This window comes from Protopterus annectens, chromosome 4.part1 (assembly GCF_019279795.1).
Source record: "Protopterus annectens isolate FY-2018-M chromosome 4.part1, PAN1.0, whole genome shotgun sequence".
Taxonomy (NCBI): Eukaryota; Metazoa; Chordata; order Ceratodontiformes; family Protopteridae; genus Protopterus; species Protopterus annectens.
This window is the reverse complement of record NC_056734.1, coordinates 193034234-193052709: the sequence shown is the minus strand read 5'-3', so window position 1 is coordinate 193052709 and position 18476 is coordinate 193034234. Positions and strand designations below refer to the sequence as shown.

At 37.9% G+C, this 18476-nt stretch overlaps 1 protein-coding gene across 1 annotated transcript in view; it reads left to right on the top strand.

The window, feature by feature from the left end:
• The window catches only part of LOC122801197 (espin-like protein), a 929965-nt gene extending 913092 nt beyond the window's left edge, over positions 1–16873 (top strand). Inside the window, exons 9-10 of the mRNA XM_044070755.1 lie at positions 6407–6607; positions 16823–16873. Coding sequence (XP_043926690.1) covers positions 6407–6607; positions 16823–16873 — 252 coding nt within the window. The remainder of the gene's footprint in view (positions 1–6406; positions 6608–16822) is intronic.
• The last annotated feature ends 1603 nt before the right edge of the window (positions 16874–18476 follow it).

Genomic DNA, 18476 nt, shown 5'->3' with positions numbered 1-18476 from the left:
TTAGGTCTTTAACCAGTCTTTTCATGCAGGGGATACCACAACAAACACATACTCCCAGTAGGAGCATACAAATGGCAATCAAGATGTTCATTAGGATGGTACCCCCCCCCCAAACCATTTCTGGAAAAAGTACGTCAGTGGGTTTGGGCCTGGTTTGGTCATGGCCGACACCTGCTGAATTACCTCAAGATGATTGTCTATCTCGTGTTTATGGTCAGGAATATATGAACAGCATTCTTCTTGGATTAAAGTGCACATACCACCTCTCGCTGCTAGGGTGAAGTCGAGAGCCATGCGGTTTTGGAGCACTATAGTTCTCATAGCATTCAGTTCATCAGTCACCAATTTGAGAGCAGAAAAAGTTGTGTTGCTCATTACTTCGAGAAGTTTTGACAGTTTTCTCAGCTCCCAGATCAATTTCACTGCTCCATATGCTGGTAATATGCCTGTCCACGATATAACGCTATATACGCTATATGCGCTATATACCACAGGGATATTGTGAAAGTCTGACAATATTCTCACAAGAAATGGCAAGCAACTTGGCAGGATTTACCCCACCAAGAGGCGGTCAGATTTTACTTTATGTTGATGATATCCTGCTGGCGGCCCCCACTCAGCAAGATTGCAAAGAAGATACCATGGCGCTATTACAATTCTTAGCCACTGAGGGACATAAAGTAAACAAAAATAAACTGCAGCTTTGGAGAAAACAAGTTAAATACCTAGGATATGTAATATCCAAGAGGGTAGGACATTAGATGAGGACAGAAAAGTAGCGATTTTACTAGCATCAAAACCCACTACCAAGAAAGAAATGATGTCCTTCCTGGGTACGACTAATTTTTGCCGGAGCTGGATTCCAAACTATGCCTTGGAATCTGCACCGCTGACTAACCTGATATATAAAAAGCCTATGGCAGCACAGGATTTGTTACAATGGACACCAGAAACAGAATCTGCTTTCTGCAAACTGAAACAGTTAATAGCGTCCTCATTAGTTTTAGGATTACCAAACTATCATAAACGTTTTTTCCAAACTGTAGATTGTAAGCAAGGTTATATGGCATCAGTGTTAACACAGCAGCATGGGGACAAGCAATGCCCTATTGCTTATTACTCATCGCAACTAGACCCAGTGGCATGGTCTTTACCCCACTGTGTACAAGCAGTAGTTGCAGCTGCAATGGCAGTACAGGCTTCGGCCTCAGTAGTTTTGTTCCACCCTCTCACACTGAGAGTGCCTCATGCAGTCGCGATTATTTTACTGCAAGAGAAGGTAGCATATCTTTTCCCTGCTAGGCATCTTTCCTGCATGACTATATTGTTGAGCCAACCTCATATGACAATTGAACGATGCACGACTTTGAACCCCTCTACCTTGCTCCCAACCCCTGCAGATGGCACACCACACAGCTGCCTGCAGGTGATTGAGCAAAAGACACTGCCTAGAAAAGATCTCACAGATGTCCCCTTGGATTATGCCGAAGTGACATACTACGTGGATGGCTCGTGCAAAAGGGGTCCTGCAGGACAGAACCTAGTAGGATATGCAGTAGTTTCTGATACTGAGACTATAGAAGCGAAACCCTTACCACACAATTTATCTGCACAGGCAGCAGAATTGATTGCCTTGACACGGGCATGTACCTTAGCAAAGGGTAAATGTGTGAACATTTTTACTGACAGCCAGTACGCTTTCTCTACTGTACATGTTTTTGCACAACAGTGGAAAAATCGAGGAATGATAACATCTACTGGCAAACCAATCAATCATGCACAATTTATTTTAGATCTTTTAGAATCTATTCAGTTACCTCAGAAAGTAGCTATTTGTAAATGCACAGCTCATACCAAGTAACAGGATAGGATTTTAAAAGGTAATGCGAGAGCTGATACAGCTGCAAAGCAGGCAGCTTCAGAAGTATTTCTTTTGAATGAGGAATTACAACCCTCTGAGATTTTAGACCTAGAAATGTTAAAGACAATGCAGACACTTACTACGCAGGCTGAAAAACAAAGATGGGTAAAATGAGGAGCAATTCTCGAAAAGGGGCTGTACATCTCTAAAGAGGGGAAACCGATATTACCATCTAATTTGTTTAGATATGCAGCTTTGTTGAGCCATGGGCAATGCCATGTCTCAACAGGGGGGATGGTACAGCTGGTGAACCGAGTGTTCACGACATATGGATTCTTAAATTACTCTAAAAAATTTTTGTTTAATGTGCCACGTTTGTAATAAACATCATGCACAAGGGGCGTTAAAGCCCAAGCAAGGGAGTTTCCCTACACCACCGTATCCATTTCATACTATCTGTATGGATTTCATAGAATTGAACAAATGTGAAAATAAGAAGTATTGTCTTGTCATTGTAGATATGTTTTCCAGATGGGTGGAAGCCTTTCTGACTAAAAATCCAGATGCGGCTACCATAGCAAAAATTCTCGTTAAAGAAATCATCCCTAGATTTGGCATTCCGGAAAGGATCTACAGTGACAATGGTACACATTTTGTAAACCAAACCATACAACAGTTAAGTAAACACTTTGGTATTTCTTTACAAAATTCATTGTGCATATCACCTGCAATCTGCAGGGTTAGTAGAGAGGCATAATGGGATTTTAAAGAGTAAGCTAAGGAAGTTAATAGTAGAAACACAGAGAAATTGGGTGTACTGTCTGCCCCTGGCACTGTTGAGCATGAGAACTGTTCCGAATGCAAAAAGATTGACTCCTTTTGAAAAACTATTTGGAAGGGCTTATTATATACCTCAGTGGAAACCACTCATGCCCGCAGACCAGGAAGCCGACTGTACACTAGCAGAGTATATGAGAAATTTGTTGAATTCTAAACATCTGTTGCAGTCAAATTCTGTTTCAGATAAAGAACAAACCAGACCATCAGAAGTGGCAGTGGCACCAGGTACCTGGATCTGGGTGAAAACAATAAAGAAGAAGAATTGGGCATCATCAAAGTGGGAAGGCCCATATCACGTGCTTCTGTCGACACCCACTGCAGTCAAGATCGCAGAGCGTGCCTCGTGGGTCCACCTAATGCACTGCAAACTAGTTAAGAACTTTGAACTGGACAAAAATCTTGTCACATGTCAAGAGCAAAAATGATAGAATCCAGAACAAACAGGAATGCAGAACAACCATTTCCTCAGAAGTATTGCATAATCATCCTGTTAACTGTACTAGTGACAATAATCTTTTTGTTGTGGCCATTCCTTTTTCCAGCCACACAAACTGAACTGAATAAACGTAAAGCATTACTCATAGACTGGCACCCAAACTTCAACACTTACCAGGCAATTAAATATGTGTATGCTGAGACTTTCAATGTTTCGAATTGCTGGATTTGCACAGCTTTGCCGACAGCATATGGGGGATTATTAATGACTGCAGTCCCCCTAGGGGTCAACGAGACCTGGGAAAACTTGATCTATGATACCTCAACAATTACATCACAAGATAAAATAGCATTGCACTTGTCTGTTCCACAAAAGGGAACTGTGTCTTTTTATAAAAATGACACTGTTCAGGTGGGTTGGAGCAATTGCAATGTGACTGTTCCTTATAAATGTTACACTAAAGCTAACAATGCAGGTTCTTATTGTAATACGAACTATGATTTATGTCTTGAATTGATGCACAAAACAATTGATGAAGTAAAACATAATTCTTTTTTTTATAAACAACTGTCTATAATTGATAGAAAAATGTTTCATGCAGGGCGAGTGCATATTCATAGCAAAGTTACTACTAAAGTAGAGGACTGTTATTTTGTGTGTGGCAGAAAGGCATACAAATGGTTACTTGGGAATTGGTCCGGCAGTTGTTTTTTGGGCTACCTGGTTCCAGCCATACGGCACACTGCAGTTTTACCTCGAGGAAAAATTCGGAATGTCCGAGAGGTCATCAAGAAACCCGTCAAGAAACCTTAAAATCCAGTGGGGCAAATCGATGCTCGCTGGAAAAAACATCATTCTATAGGCAATAAACTGACACACATGGACTTGAGTGACAGTGTTATATTGTGGGCAGGCATATCACCAGCATATGGAGCAGTGAAATCGATCTGGGAGCTGAGAAAACTGTCTAAACTTCTCGAAGTAATGAGCAATGCAACTTTTTCCGCTCTCGAATTGGTGAACTGAATGCCATGAGAACTGTAGTGCATCAAAACCGTGTGGCTCTCGACTTCACCCTAGCGGCGAGAGGCGGTACTTGCGCTTTAATCCAGGAGGAGTGCTGTTCGTATATTCCTGACCATAAACACGAGATAGACAATCATCTTGAGGTAATTCAGCAAGTGTCGGCCATGACCAAACCAGGACCAAACCCACTGACGGACTTTTTCCAGAAATGGTTTGGGCGGGTGGGGTACCATCCTAATGGACATCCTGATTGCCATTTGTGTAGGAATGCTCCTATTGGGAGTATGTGTTTGCTGTGGCATCCCCTGCATGAAAAGACTGATTAAAGACTTCATAGATATGTCAGTTTCTGAAACCTTATATCAAAGTGCTGAGTTTGAAGAACTATTGAAAAACTGAAATGCTTTCATAAGTTTAAACTGAATGACTCTCTTAACTGCAAATCCTGAGTAGGAAGAGGTTAAGAGAAGAAAAAACTGTTTATGCTTATTTTGAAAGTAGAATAAAAGTATTAGAAGGGGGGGAAATGTCAGAAAAATATGTATTAATGTATGTATTAGTAATATGCTTAGTGCATTTAAGGCTTGAAAAGGGTTACATTTATTCTATTTCACACTGCATAAAATCTGTACGAATTACAGAAGCTTTATAACCTTGTATTGTCATGAAATATGCGCAGCTATTGCTTATGCTTTGGAAATTTACAGGAAAGCAGATAAGTTCTGCTTGTGTCAGGAAAATAATGAATAGATGCATTAATGTTATGAGACTTAGACAAGGAGTTCCGCTTGTGCTGTGAGAAAACACACAGCTACAGAAGCTATAGATAATCAGAACAAAGACTGCTTGAAAATATGAACTGCAATCAGCATTTGCTTGTGTCTAAGTTAGAAAAGTACCTTGAAATGTAACACATGTATTAGAACTACACAATAGAAGCTTATAACGGGCTAAGGCCCACCAAGACCAGGTTGCTTTTCTCAAAATGTTTTTCATAAATCCAGTCATGTCAGCAGAAAATCTGAGTAACATCTGCTGTAGAACAATACTGAAAGTTGTGTTTGATTATGTCAGCCATAGAAGGCAATGTCTTGTAGAACAGTATAAGAATAGCATACTTCCTGTTAGTAGTTAGGCAAAATCCTGTATTTGCATGTTTTTGTCTCCTTGCAGCAGGTTATTAAATGTGCCTTAACTGAACCTTACGTGTATTGGTCTTTGAAGTTTTTTCCTTTGACAGCTGTCCTTACTTGTTTTTTTATAGAACAGAATATTTAGAAGGTGGGTGTAAAATCTGTGGGTGTTTTGATTAGAAGCCTTCGATGGAAATCATATCAGGGATTCAGAAAGACCCCCAACACTTGTGTTAAGGGTTGCAATCAAAAGGCCCTGTTTAAACCTTTCAGTATCTTTATATTTAGATATATGTAAGCTGCATAGAGGAAAGACCTCAGTATTGGCTGTGTGACATATACTATTTAATATGTGTTGTTAAACTTCATTTTGTAACACTGATGAAGGATTTTATCCGAAAGCTTTGTTCAATAAAAGTTTTAGATAACGTTACAGAGTCTTCCTTCCTCCTAACTTTACATCAGCTCCTTACCTTAGAAAAATCCTTTCTGTAATGCTACCACTACACAGACAAGCTCAGACATAGAAATATAACACTAAAAACATACACTAGATGAAAACTAGCCCCTTAACTATCTCTTACTCTAACCTAACCTGTCAACACTGGCACAAATGTAGTCTCGCTCCTTAGACCAACCTACTTATCTATGTATACATTCCTGACGTTCTACATTTTTTTACTGTCTAAATTCTGAACTGCCAACATTTTGATATTGCAATTGTGACTGCTGACATTCTGAACTGACAACATTTTCAACCGCATCCCTGAAAAAATAAATAAATAAATTAATTAATAAATATATTATATTGAGGGTGTAGGGGTTCCATAGGAGCTTGCCTCTGCCAAAAACATCAGGTGTCAACTGAATCTTCTGTTAGTGCTTGAGGTTTAAGTAAAGTGTTTTTCAAGCATGTAAAATAAACTCATTTATCTTTCTATCTTATATATTGTAATGTATACATATGTTTGAAAGTAAATGAAGTACAGTTCTGTGAGTAAATGCTGATCTTATCAATAACTAAGTTGCTTTTGATGAAATAGGGACTAAATGTGTCTTGAATTATTGTGCTGAAGCATCTAAAATTTAACAAAGATTTTCTTTGCATAGACTCAAAAACAAGTGGACCAATCTCATCCTGCTGAAAATGGATTTGTTCCTCTTGAAGTTGTTGAGATGAACTTAGCAGATGTGGACTCTCTGGTGCCCACACATGATGAGAAAGGCCGACCTATACCAGAATGGAAGAGGCAGGTGATGGTACGCAAATTGCAGGCACGTCTAGAAGATGAAGAAGCAAAAAAGACAAAGGTAAATGCATCCAAATTTAAATTTCTGCTGTATGCTACCTCATAACATGATGTTACTTACATATATATCTCTCAACCTCTTAGCACAAGAAATCTGGACAATGCAAAACATGGGGCGATAAAGGCCCCAAAATAGGGGCACATTTTAAATATTTCTTTTACAAGCTTAGAATGTTGCTAGAATAAAAGGATTTGTATTAACATGTATTTTCTGAAGAAAAGGAAGTTTGAAACTCAGTTGTCTCTTGTTATTTAGTAAGCTTAATCCTCAGTGGTTTTCCAGAAAATCACATATTTTATGAGGAATAAACCAAACATATGAGGCAAAAATATGGATAATCTGTGAAAATCTGGACAGTTGAGAAGTGTACGTTTTTGTACCTTTTTTTCCAGTATCCAGAAGCCAAGTGGTGACAAGTCCAAACCATCACTGGCAAAAGCATTGTGGTGTGTCAATCATGTCTCCCCAGGCTGACAGATATTGGCTCCCCTTGTTGTGACACCAGAAACTAAGCCGATTGCTGAAGGTAATAATTTTTTTCTGGCCCTGTGGCATCATCATTGGTGAAGGTAGGATGCTACTCAAGGCTAGATTCATGCCCACCTGGGAAACATATTCAGAGAGCACCATCATGTCTCTCTTTATGTAATCCAGTTTGGTATGTCTTAGATCGTTTGTACCTACATGGACTATGACCATGTCACACTGGTATTTGTGGTTTAAAGACCTAAGTGCATGAGTGATCTGGTGGATCCTGGCTCCAGACAGACAGGTCACTGTGATATTCTCCTTCTTTAGCCTGGTAAGGGGGCATCAGTATTTCTTACAATCCACAGTAGCTGAAATATTTGTCTATGTGGTGTGCTGTCTTATGGGCTTGGAAACAGGGCTGCTATGATTTTCAGAGATATGTGTTGTATGAGGTGATCTCTTTTTTAAGTGTGTGCAGGGCCAGTGAGAGATGCTTTTAGGAGGTCTTGGAGGTCTGGGTAAATTACAAGTATTTCCACATATGAGGGTCTGGGTGTTTGCTCCTTAGTGTTGGTAGTGAGTGATTTAGGTGTAATGCTAACAACATGTTTTGCATTTTTCATGTGTCCATGTGAGAGATTTGCCTCCAATGTCATTGTGTATCTACATCTCTCACACACTGTGTTTGTCTGTTCTAAAATTAAGTGATTGTCAGTGAACATGAGACAGTTACTACACTGCCTCAGGATGCCCATATCTACCTGACCAGGAACAGAGATGACAGGAAAGTGCCTATCCATTATACCAGATCCTTAGTAGATGGGAAGAAGTAGGGGAGAGTCAGTTAAATGTCTAAGTTGGAGTGTTTAGTAGTATACTGTTAGATGACCTGCAGTAGTGCTGCCCTCTATGCAAACTTGCAGTTCTTTGAGCAGCTATAAACAGTGGGAGACTATGGACAGCATTTCCTATAGAAGATTTTAAACTGGAGAAGTTTATTTATACATAAGACATGGGTAAACGCATTTATGCAAGCTTTTATACCAGCAGGATGAAAAACTTCTGCACAGTTAAGACCTCAGGCCAGTCAGATAAACTCACAATAAGCCTTACATGAGCAGTTCTCAACTTGTTTGGGTTGAAACAGCCCTCTGCTCCAACCAGAGTGCAGAATAACACCCTCTTAATGTAAAATTAACTGTTTTTTTGAGCTCAAGTGCAGTAACAAATGCTTTACAACAAAAGATAAAACTCCTGCAGTATCAGTTAAGCCATTGTAAAGCTTCCCATTATAGAAGTTAGCATAGAGGACTAAAAAGCTCTAACTTGTTAATAAACTGTTTACTTTGCCATGGATATAAGGTCTGAATCTTTCTGCCTTCATTTGCCTAGTGTGTGACCTTGAGCAAGTTTAACCAGTCAGTAGTTTGGAGCAATTGGAGATTTGGGCTAGACTCCTTAATGGTTTTACTTGACTGGTTGTCTAGTAACTTTGTATGAGCCTATAACTACTTATTGATTTACACACAATTCTTTCTTGCTTTCCTCTAAGCAGCTGTAAAGCTTCCAATTCATTTTTGGATAAGTTATGATGCTTATTTAATAAAACATGCTCAAAAATGCTTTTCTCAACTGATAAGTACAAGTGTTTAAAAAAAAAAAACATTTAATACTGCATTTCTTCTCACAGGAACAAAAGCGCATTTTACTTAATATTTGTATGTAAGACTTGTTTTTTGTACTCTTTATCTAAGTAAATCAAGCAATAGTCAGCATAATCAATATCTATTGCACAATCTTCAAAACAATAAATAGATACACTTAAGATATTTCCACCAAAATACATTTCAAAAGATGGAACATAAACAATTTTCAGTTTCAGAAGACAAGCAGCCTTTGATTTTTTTTTGTTATGAAATTTTTTTTTTTATTTAATGTTATGCAAAGTCTAAATAACTTGGTCTGTACTTCATCCCAAACAGGGAATGTAGTGGGTGTGAAACCCTTTAAAACAAAGAATTATTTACTACTGTGAATGTTCACTCTTATCATTCATAATGTCTCCCACCCCTTCCATCTCTGGTGGGAGCAGAAACAAATAAATACATTTCTTATAACTCTTCTGAAAACAGACATCTTCTAGCAGTAGGAGTAATGTCATGATGAATCTTCCACCTTGCTACTGTCAGTCACACAGGATGGTTTAAACAGCTTATTACACTTGAAAGATAATCAGGTGCTCTTTAAACCTTGTTTGAAAATCAGCAACTCATACAGTTGTCCAAATACTCAAACTCACCTATTCTCAAGTATACTCACATCAGACACAGACCCAAACATTCATTCACAAAGATAAACAACACGTGTACATTATTGTATTTATTTGTTTATGTATTTTGTTTGTTTATTTAAATTTGTGTTCTGCAGTAGATTGCAGATTCAAATGGGCCATTTTCAGGCAAGCCAGGTAAGAACAAATACAGTTCATTTTATCAAATGATAGGTTTAACAAGTCAAAACCAGGTCATACAAACAGATATTAAATTGAACATGAAATTCTTTGGACAAAAGTCTGTCCAATAACATTTAACAAATGCTATCATATTTAGTAATGAAGAACACATGTGTGGGATATGCTGTTTATTTTATGACTGAAGAGGAAGTTACTATAGACATGGTAAATGTGTACAACATATATAATGAGAATATAGTTAATAAAAAATAAGTAGGATACATGTCACAGAATAATAAAGATTAACTGAATTAAGTTACATTTTGGAAATGTTAGTTGAGTAGGTCTGAAGTTTAAAGGGCATGCAACATAATTTGGTAAATGAAGAAACGTATATTTTGCTCTCAATTGCAGAAGTTGTTTGAATTCTACATCTGAATTCATAGTATGACTGTTTTTTTAGGGGGAGGAGGAAAGCGATTCCCAAGAAACTATTGTCACTGATAGGTAATTTGCTCCATGATGTCTACAGTGTAGCTCTTATGGGAGGAAATGACCTAAGTTGATAATTGGGGATTCTATATGAATGGCAACTGGCAAGATGGGAAGTTTTTTAATTTTAGAAGATTAAAAAAAATGCAGTCAAAGTTGTAATTATTAAAAGTCAGTTAGCCTTTGCTAATGTAAGCTAGTAGTGTGCTCCTTGGGAGAAAGAGTAATAAATCTGGAAATAATGTTACAAACTCTTTGCAAGATAGAAAGAGTTTTAGAACTAGTATCAAAAAGTGATAGTACATAGTGTAGTTGAGCTTGGGAAATGCCAATTTTGCCTTTAGTTAGATGATATAAAGTATGATATTTGGTGAAAAAAGAACAGTAGTTTGCCAATTGTGGTCCTTGTTTGTAGAGCAAGACAAACTGTTTGATAGTGCAGGTGGGTATTAGTTTCTGTTTTCTTACATGCATCACAGACGATGAGGTAATTTGGAGTTATTGATGACAACTTTTCTTGGACCTGAAAAATCATGCTGTTTTATTGTTAAGTGACACATGCATTTTCTGAAACCAACTGGAAGGTATCACTAAGGCTCTTTCTTGTTTTTTTTTGTTGTTGTTATGGTTTGAAAGAATTTGAGTCTGTATGTAACCATATTGCCATTGTAAAGAAAGTTTTGTAATTCTGGCAGGTCAGCAGGTAACCCATTTTAAGGATGGAAAAGTGAAGAGGGGAAAGTATGGAGCCTTGTGGCATTGTGGTAGAGTGAGAAAGAGATGCATGTGCCTATTTTTACCATATATGCTCTGTGGAGCTGAAGACCTTGCTCTTTGTCTAATTCCAGATTCAATTACATTTAATAAAAGAGTGTTCTGCCATGTCAAAGATTTTACATAGATGATTTCAGTTGCCTTTATCAAGATTTAGTAGAATATTATCAGTTAATATGAACAGTACAGTTGCTGTACTCTTACATTCTAATGTAACCAAAAGCCATGTTTAAGTTTCAGTAATAAGGTAGCATTGTTGCCTCACAGCAAGAGGTTCTCCCGTTCAATTCTCGGCTGGAGCACCTTCTGTGGGGAGTCTGCATGTCCTCCCCGCAGTTGAGTGGCATTTGAAAGACATGCATGAATGGGCATGTCTTCGTTGAAGGTTGGGCATCAGGCTGGCACCTTGGCACCGTAAAAATCTACTGCCAATCGTTAGCGGACCGGAGTTCTGCTGTGGCAACCCCTAACCAGGAAAAGCAGAAAGAAGAACAACTTGTATAGATGAGACTTGAATATATACTATCTTGCCAATTAGTCTTGCTGAGGTAGAAATGTACTGGTTCTGAAGTTGGTGGGTGAGGATGGAATGAGAAACTTAGGTTGGGACTTAATTACAGCTTGCTTCCTTAAAAGATGCATTGTGTTGTTACAGAGGCAAAAAGTATAAATATGGTAAAGTGAGAAAGAAATATGTTATTGATATAATTTAGTAAACTAGAGTGATGGAGATAGAAAGTGGCTCTGCATATATTTGTTATAGAATCACTGTCTTTAATTTTAATAGCTGAAAGGTAGAATGGGAGAATAAATAGTTGGGTTTCTAGATGGGAACTGGGATTGTTGGTAGAGTATGAAGGGCTGTAAGGATTTTGAGAGAATTCATTTAAGAAATCAATGTGTAAAAGGTGGCCTGAAGAACACTTAATGAAGCTGTCTTTAACTTGGTCATTATATTTGCTGCCACCTATCATTTCCTAACTGAAACAGGTGTTTGATGCAGTTTGTGAGTGAAGTTTTTTAGAAATAAAAATGCTTAGCCGTATGTCTTATTATGTCTTTTCTTACGTTTCCCAGAGTGATGAAGTCATCCCTGTTTTCACTAGTAGGAGACTGTTTCCACTGTTGCCAATTTAAATCTCTGATTTTGATTAGGATTTTTAGTTATTGATAATCCAGAGATTAGGCTTTCATTTGAATAAATAAATGCCTAACATTCCGTTTTATGGATAAATAAATTGAAACAAAATCAAATAAAATGAATAAAATATTAAGTAAACAATTTCTCTGAAATTATACATGTAAAGATTGTGGAAGGTATTTGAATCAAGAATCAAAGCTGAAGATAACCTATTATTTTGAATTACTTGTTAATTAATAGCTTCTGTTAAAATACAGCCATAGCAGACAGAACTTACAGTAACAATAGCTTACAGTTTGCCTTAATTCTGTGTGTAATTTGTGCCCTGCAGTGTTGTTGAAACACTGGAATGCGATATTGTCCTGTATCATCAGTTGTACACCCAGATGTTTATTTGTCTGTCTGTCTTCACAGATGCAATAGTCATCTGATCATTCTCAATGGAATAAGCAAATACCTGATGTCAATGCAGTACTGAAGCCTGCCAGTGATAGCAGACAAATCCTGGCACAGTTTGATATCACAGTGCCATTATGGGGAGAGCATCATGCCACTCATATCCACTGGCACAGCCGTAGTACCTGTGAAACCTGTCACTGCTTCTCTACTAAAGATGGAAAAGAGACATGTCTGGCAGCCCAACACAGTTTGCACTGTTGTCATCAGCTCACATATCAGCAATGAGAAGAGTACCACTATAGAGTGTGATGAGAGCACTATGGAAAGGCATCCTGGTGGACATTGGTGCTGCTCCTCCCACACTGGGTATGAGTAAGAGTACCACTATAGAGTGTGATGAGAGCACTATGGAAAGGCATCCTGGTGGACATTGGTGCTGCTCCTCCCACACTGGGTATGAGTAACAGTACCACTATAGAGTGTGATGAGGGCACCCCGGAAAGCCTTCCTGGTGGACATTGGTGCTGCTCCTCCCACACTGGGTATGAGTAACAGTACCACTATAAAGTGTGATGAGAGCACTATGGAAAGGCATCCTGGTGGACATTGGTGCTGCTCCTCCCACACTGGGTATGAGTAACAGTACCACTATAGAGTGTGATGAGAGCACTATGGAAACGCATCCTGGTGGACATTGGTGCTGCTCCTCCCACACTGGGTATGAGTAACAAACACCACATGGGCCTGCACCACCTGGGTCAGAGGGGCGGTGAGAATATCCGCCTACACACGTCACTGGATTGTCACTTGGCAACTATTGTAGCTGCCATGGAGTCTTCTAGATCTGCTCACCATGGCCAATGCTATACCCATGGCCACCACTCCTCTGTCTCCACTGTTTGTACACCTAACAGGGAAGGTCCCCTGAGGCACCTAGTGCCATTTTATTGACCCCACATACTGGTGATGAGCCTGGTGTGACATGGTGGGACTGCCCTCACATAGATAGCCTATGTGATGGTCACATGGTCAGCTGGTCAGGTACTTCCAGTCATACATTATCCTTGCTAGCAAGTTTTGCTGATAGTGTCATTCTGTGAAGAGGATACCCAGTGGCTGAGGCTATTAACAGTCTACATCAATCCTACCTGTGGTTTGACATTTACTGCCATATCCATGCCCAAGTAGCACTTTTCTCTTAGCTGCAGCTGTGTTCCCTGGAGCCAGTACTCTGCAAGCAGCCACAAAATCTGGACACCTGTCCACAACAGGAAGCTTCACCCCCTTGGTACACAATGTATCCAGCTCCCATTAATCACCCAACCATATAACATGATATAACTTTTTCACATCTCTAGTCCATCCTCACTTCCATATATGAAGCCATTGCAGGTCCCTGTCACTGTGTCCTACTCCATCCGTTCAAATGATGAGAACCGTAGCCTACCCACTTCCCATTGTTACATGCCTTAGATAATGTCTTATGCACAGCATGGCCAGTCAATGCTCTATACCACATAGCTGGATGCAGTATTTCTGCATCATTTTTAATCTTTGTTGCCTGTATTCTGGCCCATAATCATGGAAGAGATGTTGCCTCTTTGCCAGTGCTGTAACATAATGCACCCACCCCAAATGAGATTACTTCATATGCTGCATAAACTAGACTCGTATTTATTGTACTATACTGCCTGTTGCCACCACTGCTCGTTGTCAGAGAAATATAACTTATGTTAATCATTTCAGCTTTAGTTTGTCATATAAGTAATGATCAGTACTTTCCCATAATCTATGTTTCATTGATAATTGTGCATTCATTTACATTTTTTTGTTAGCTAATGTACTACTTTACCCTCAGTTATCTCTTCTAAATACTTGAAAGCAATGTAGAGTTATGACATTGTTGCAGATTTTACTGGGACCAAAGGTAATAATAAGTAAAAATTCCCTCTGTATTTTGATTGCTGTGCATTGAAGTAGGATAAACTTATAACTTAAACTGACTTTTGAGAGCATGAATTTTCCATTTAATCGTGTACCAGTATGATCCCTTCTTAGTATCCGCTATCACGGTGAGGGGATTTAAGCATTTTTGTATGTTGTTTGAACCAAGTTTCAGACAAAATAGCAGGTAGGTATTAGTCAGATCAAAAAGCTGCTTTAGTTATTGAAAGCACTTCTGGTATTTAATTGGATTAGATTGAAGTGTCACTTATTTAACTCTGCAGCATGTGAAGGATCTTATCTAATGCAATTACAGCAGTCAGGGCCGGGATTGGCTGTATCATGCACTTACTTTATTCATTCCTTTGTTCTTTCATTTCACTCTCTGAGTTCAGGGATGCAGGAGAGTTGGGCATTTCCCAGTACTCAGTGAGCACAAAGAAGGAAAAAATCTTGTATTGGGTGTCAGTCTGTCATGTGATATGGGCACACTTTACCAAAATTAAGAAGACAAAGAATGTATTATTTTTTTTACTTAGTATAAAATGAAGCAGAAACCTTTAAAGGTGATCAATTTAGGCTGATAAAAATGCCATAAATCATATGTCAAACTAACCCAATTAAACTTTTTGTATTTGTCATCTACCTATTCCCATGAGAAGCCCGTTCTGCTCCCAGTGCCATGATCTCCTGCTATTTCACTTTGGTGAGTGTGGGTCCTCCTTCCATCTGTGGGTCCTCCATCCCATCTGACTCCTCCATTCACTGTGCCCACTACTGGGTTATAAAAGGACTCCCTCCCTCATAGTCACTGAGCCACTGAAACTAATTGTTTAGCTTAGATTTTTATTTATTATGAACTATAGTGTGCAATGATAAGGTTTTAATCAGCGTAAAAATTATATATTAGTTGTGCTGCTAGTAGCAGTGTAAGCTGGAGTATTTGCACAAGGCATGAGCTTGTGTTTTTTAATGAAATTTTATTACAGGTTCATAGGGTCAAAGGTCAAGTTTCAGACCACCTGGGCTTCAATAAGGTTAATTGCTGTAACCCTGTTTTAGTATTTTCTATCAATTATTTTTCAAATAAATTAATTACTGACTTCTGACTGTAAAGAGATGCTTATTCCACAGACCTGAAAAGTGTTGTGTAATGTATCACTCACTTTTTTTCTATTATTCTTGGTCTTAGGTTCCTAAATCTTGCATTACCTCCTCCAATTGTTCTTTCCAGGCATAAACTTGCAAATAGACTCAAATCAGATATTAGCTTTCAGGCCACGCAGACATCATCATTAAGTAATCTATAAGAAACAGAAAAAAATGACATTTGCTGAAACCTTTCTCATTAGTTTGTTTTTATGGCCATGTTTTCTTATAAGAAATCATTTCAACTTTTCAAGTTCTTTCAGCTGGTTTGTTCAACAGCTATAGAATGCAATGTCATATTCAAAAATGAGTCGCATCACTGAGAAATATAGTGATAAAACAATCTTCATGGAATGACTAGTAGGTGTGCCCTGTAGATGTGGCTACAGAATATAAATTTCTGACTATGAAACATGCTAGTCAAAGTTTAAGTAGTTATATTCCACTTAAAGTAGACTTTAAGTCAGTGTCAGTTTTTAATGATTTGAAAACTTTTTAAATCATATTTTATGTAGTCTTGTTTTCAAGTCCTATAATGATAGATTTACTGACATTAAAGGTGAGGTTATAACTACTGCACTAGATATTTTTGCAGAAGGCCTAGAGCCTTAGCACTTCTTGTTGAAGTAATTTTACTACCCATTGTGAAGTCATCTGCAGATTTGGCTATTTGCAGAACATTTTCAACATTTTTATCTGTGAATAATAGCCAGAAAGATGTTGCACCAATGTAGAGCCCTGTGAGATACCACTGGGATCCTCTGTCAGGATAGATAATTGCCTCCCTCCTATACTAACCTGTTGTGTCCTGTCGAATGCTTTAGCAAGGTCTGTTTAATGTACTGTCAGCCCTTTATCAAGCACTGCTATTTCACCTTCAGAGAATGTGGAATGATTCAAAGGTGAAGATCTCCCTTTAACAAGCTTGTATTGTTCCATACCTAACAAAAGTGGGTTATTTTGTCATTTTGCGTATGCGCCATGACTTTTCCTCTAAAAATGGTTATGCTGATGTTTTGAAAATTGTTTATGTCAGATGTGACTTCCACTTTATGAACTGACAACACTACAGCATTTCGTCATATATCTGTGAATGTGTCTGTATGCTAACATTTTATATAACAGATATTACAAGTTTTATTTTCCTTGATTCTGTGTGAGAAACTATTGGATAGATTGGCTGGACATGTCGAACTTGAGTTTTTAATTTTAGTTGTTGTAATTAGTTATATAAGTGATGCATCCCCTTGTTTCTGTGGTATTTTGTCATATTTATTTGTTTACTGTGAGATTTGCATAATATTTTTGTGCAAGCATATTTGTTATGTTTTGTGGGTAGGGGATCGCTTTGCTGTATTTAATAACATATTACATTAACTGTGTTCCCTTTCAGGTTTCTGATGTAATTAAAGACTACATTATTGTTTTCATCCTTCAGTATTAAGTTGAATTCATAGTTAGAGCTGGAAGAATTGATAAGAAATGTAACCACCTTCTATACTTTGTTTAATGTGGACTTGTTTAGAATTAGGGTAAGTTTTGAAAGCTAACTAGTACATTTTTTCTGTTATTTATCTTATTAATTTTATTTCTGCAGAAGGCTGTATAATTGAACTTAACCTGTATATTTGTCTTGTAAGTGTTCATGAATATAGTGTTAATAGTTGCAGTTTAAAAAACAAATGTAGCAATATTTTGTTTGATATTTTTTGTAGAAGATATAGTAATAAATGCAGTTCTACTGAAGTAAATATTAAAGTGTAATTGAGAACAACAAATAGGGGCAAGCGAGCTAAAACATAAGGAAAGGAAATACCATAATGGTGGCTAGATTGTGTAACAGCTAACGTTCACATTCAACAGTGCCACATTCAGTGTGAGCTCCGTCACCTATTTGACTACCTGGTCAGGGCCAGGCAGCTTTGCGATTCTTTCAGTCATATGAAGAGTAACTGCCAATTCAGCTGTCCAGCTGTTGCTTCACCAAGGCCATCATCAGGCCTTTTACCTCCTACAGCAGGACATTCCAGTAACATCCCGGATCACTGATTGTTGGGGAGCCCACACTCCCAACTAGAGACAGACCACCAGAGGGCAGTAGAGAGCTCTGTAGGTTACAGTATACTGGATGACTTGTATCAGTCTGCAAACAGGAGGACATGGAGGCAGCTGGGGACCCAGTAAGTGATGGAAGGCAGATGCACAATGCTGCTACACCACATGCACTGCCACATCTGATGTCAGCGTAAATGGGGAGAAACAAGGCAACAGAAGACAAATTAAAAAAAAAAAAAAAAGAGAGAGGGAAAGAGAACAACACAAGCTAAAAAGAATGATAAGGATCCAAAAGGAAATTTCTCCATCTGCTTTTCCAAAAAATGGAGACCACGTAGTAAAAACAGAAAATAACTTATTCTAGTGCCTTGGTGTTACCACCTTCAAGGAATAAAAAACTACAAAAAACTCTACCTTTTATATTCTATCATTAATTACATTCAATTAATCAATTAAAGAATAAAAATCAACAATTATCTCATTAAAGCAAACATTTCCAATTCAAATCATTATTTAAACCTTTAGGAATCAATGTCTTATATTTTAAAATATAAATACTTTCCTTACATAGCAATTTATGTTTTAATATATCTTCTTTAACATCTATACATTCTATTTGTTCTAAAACAGTGCCATACAACAGATTAACATAATTATTATGAAACACTTTAAAATATGAAGCAATCACTTTATCTTCCCTACAGTTTTTTACATCCCTAATATGCTCCATGAACCTAACATGAAACTCTCTCTTTGTTTCCCCTATATAATATAGGTAACAGGGATACCTCAAGGCATATATTACCCCTTTACTCTTTCAAGAAAAAGTGCCCCTAGGTTCAAATTTGACATTATTCATGCTGTGAAATGTATTCGCAATATGTGTACATATATTGCACTTGCCACATTTCAAAGTTACTTTAACTGATGGTACCTTTGTTATTTCCATGGCAGGCATATTAAACATACCATGTACTACCATATCTCTCAAA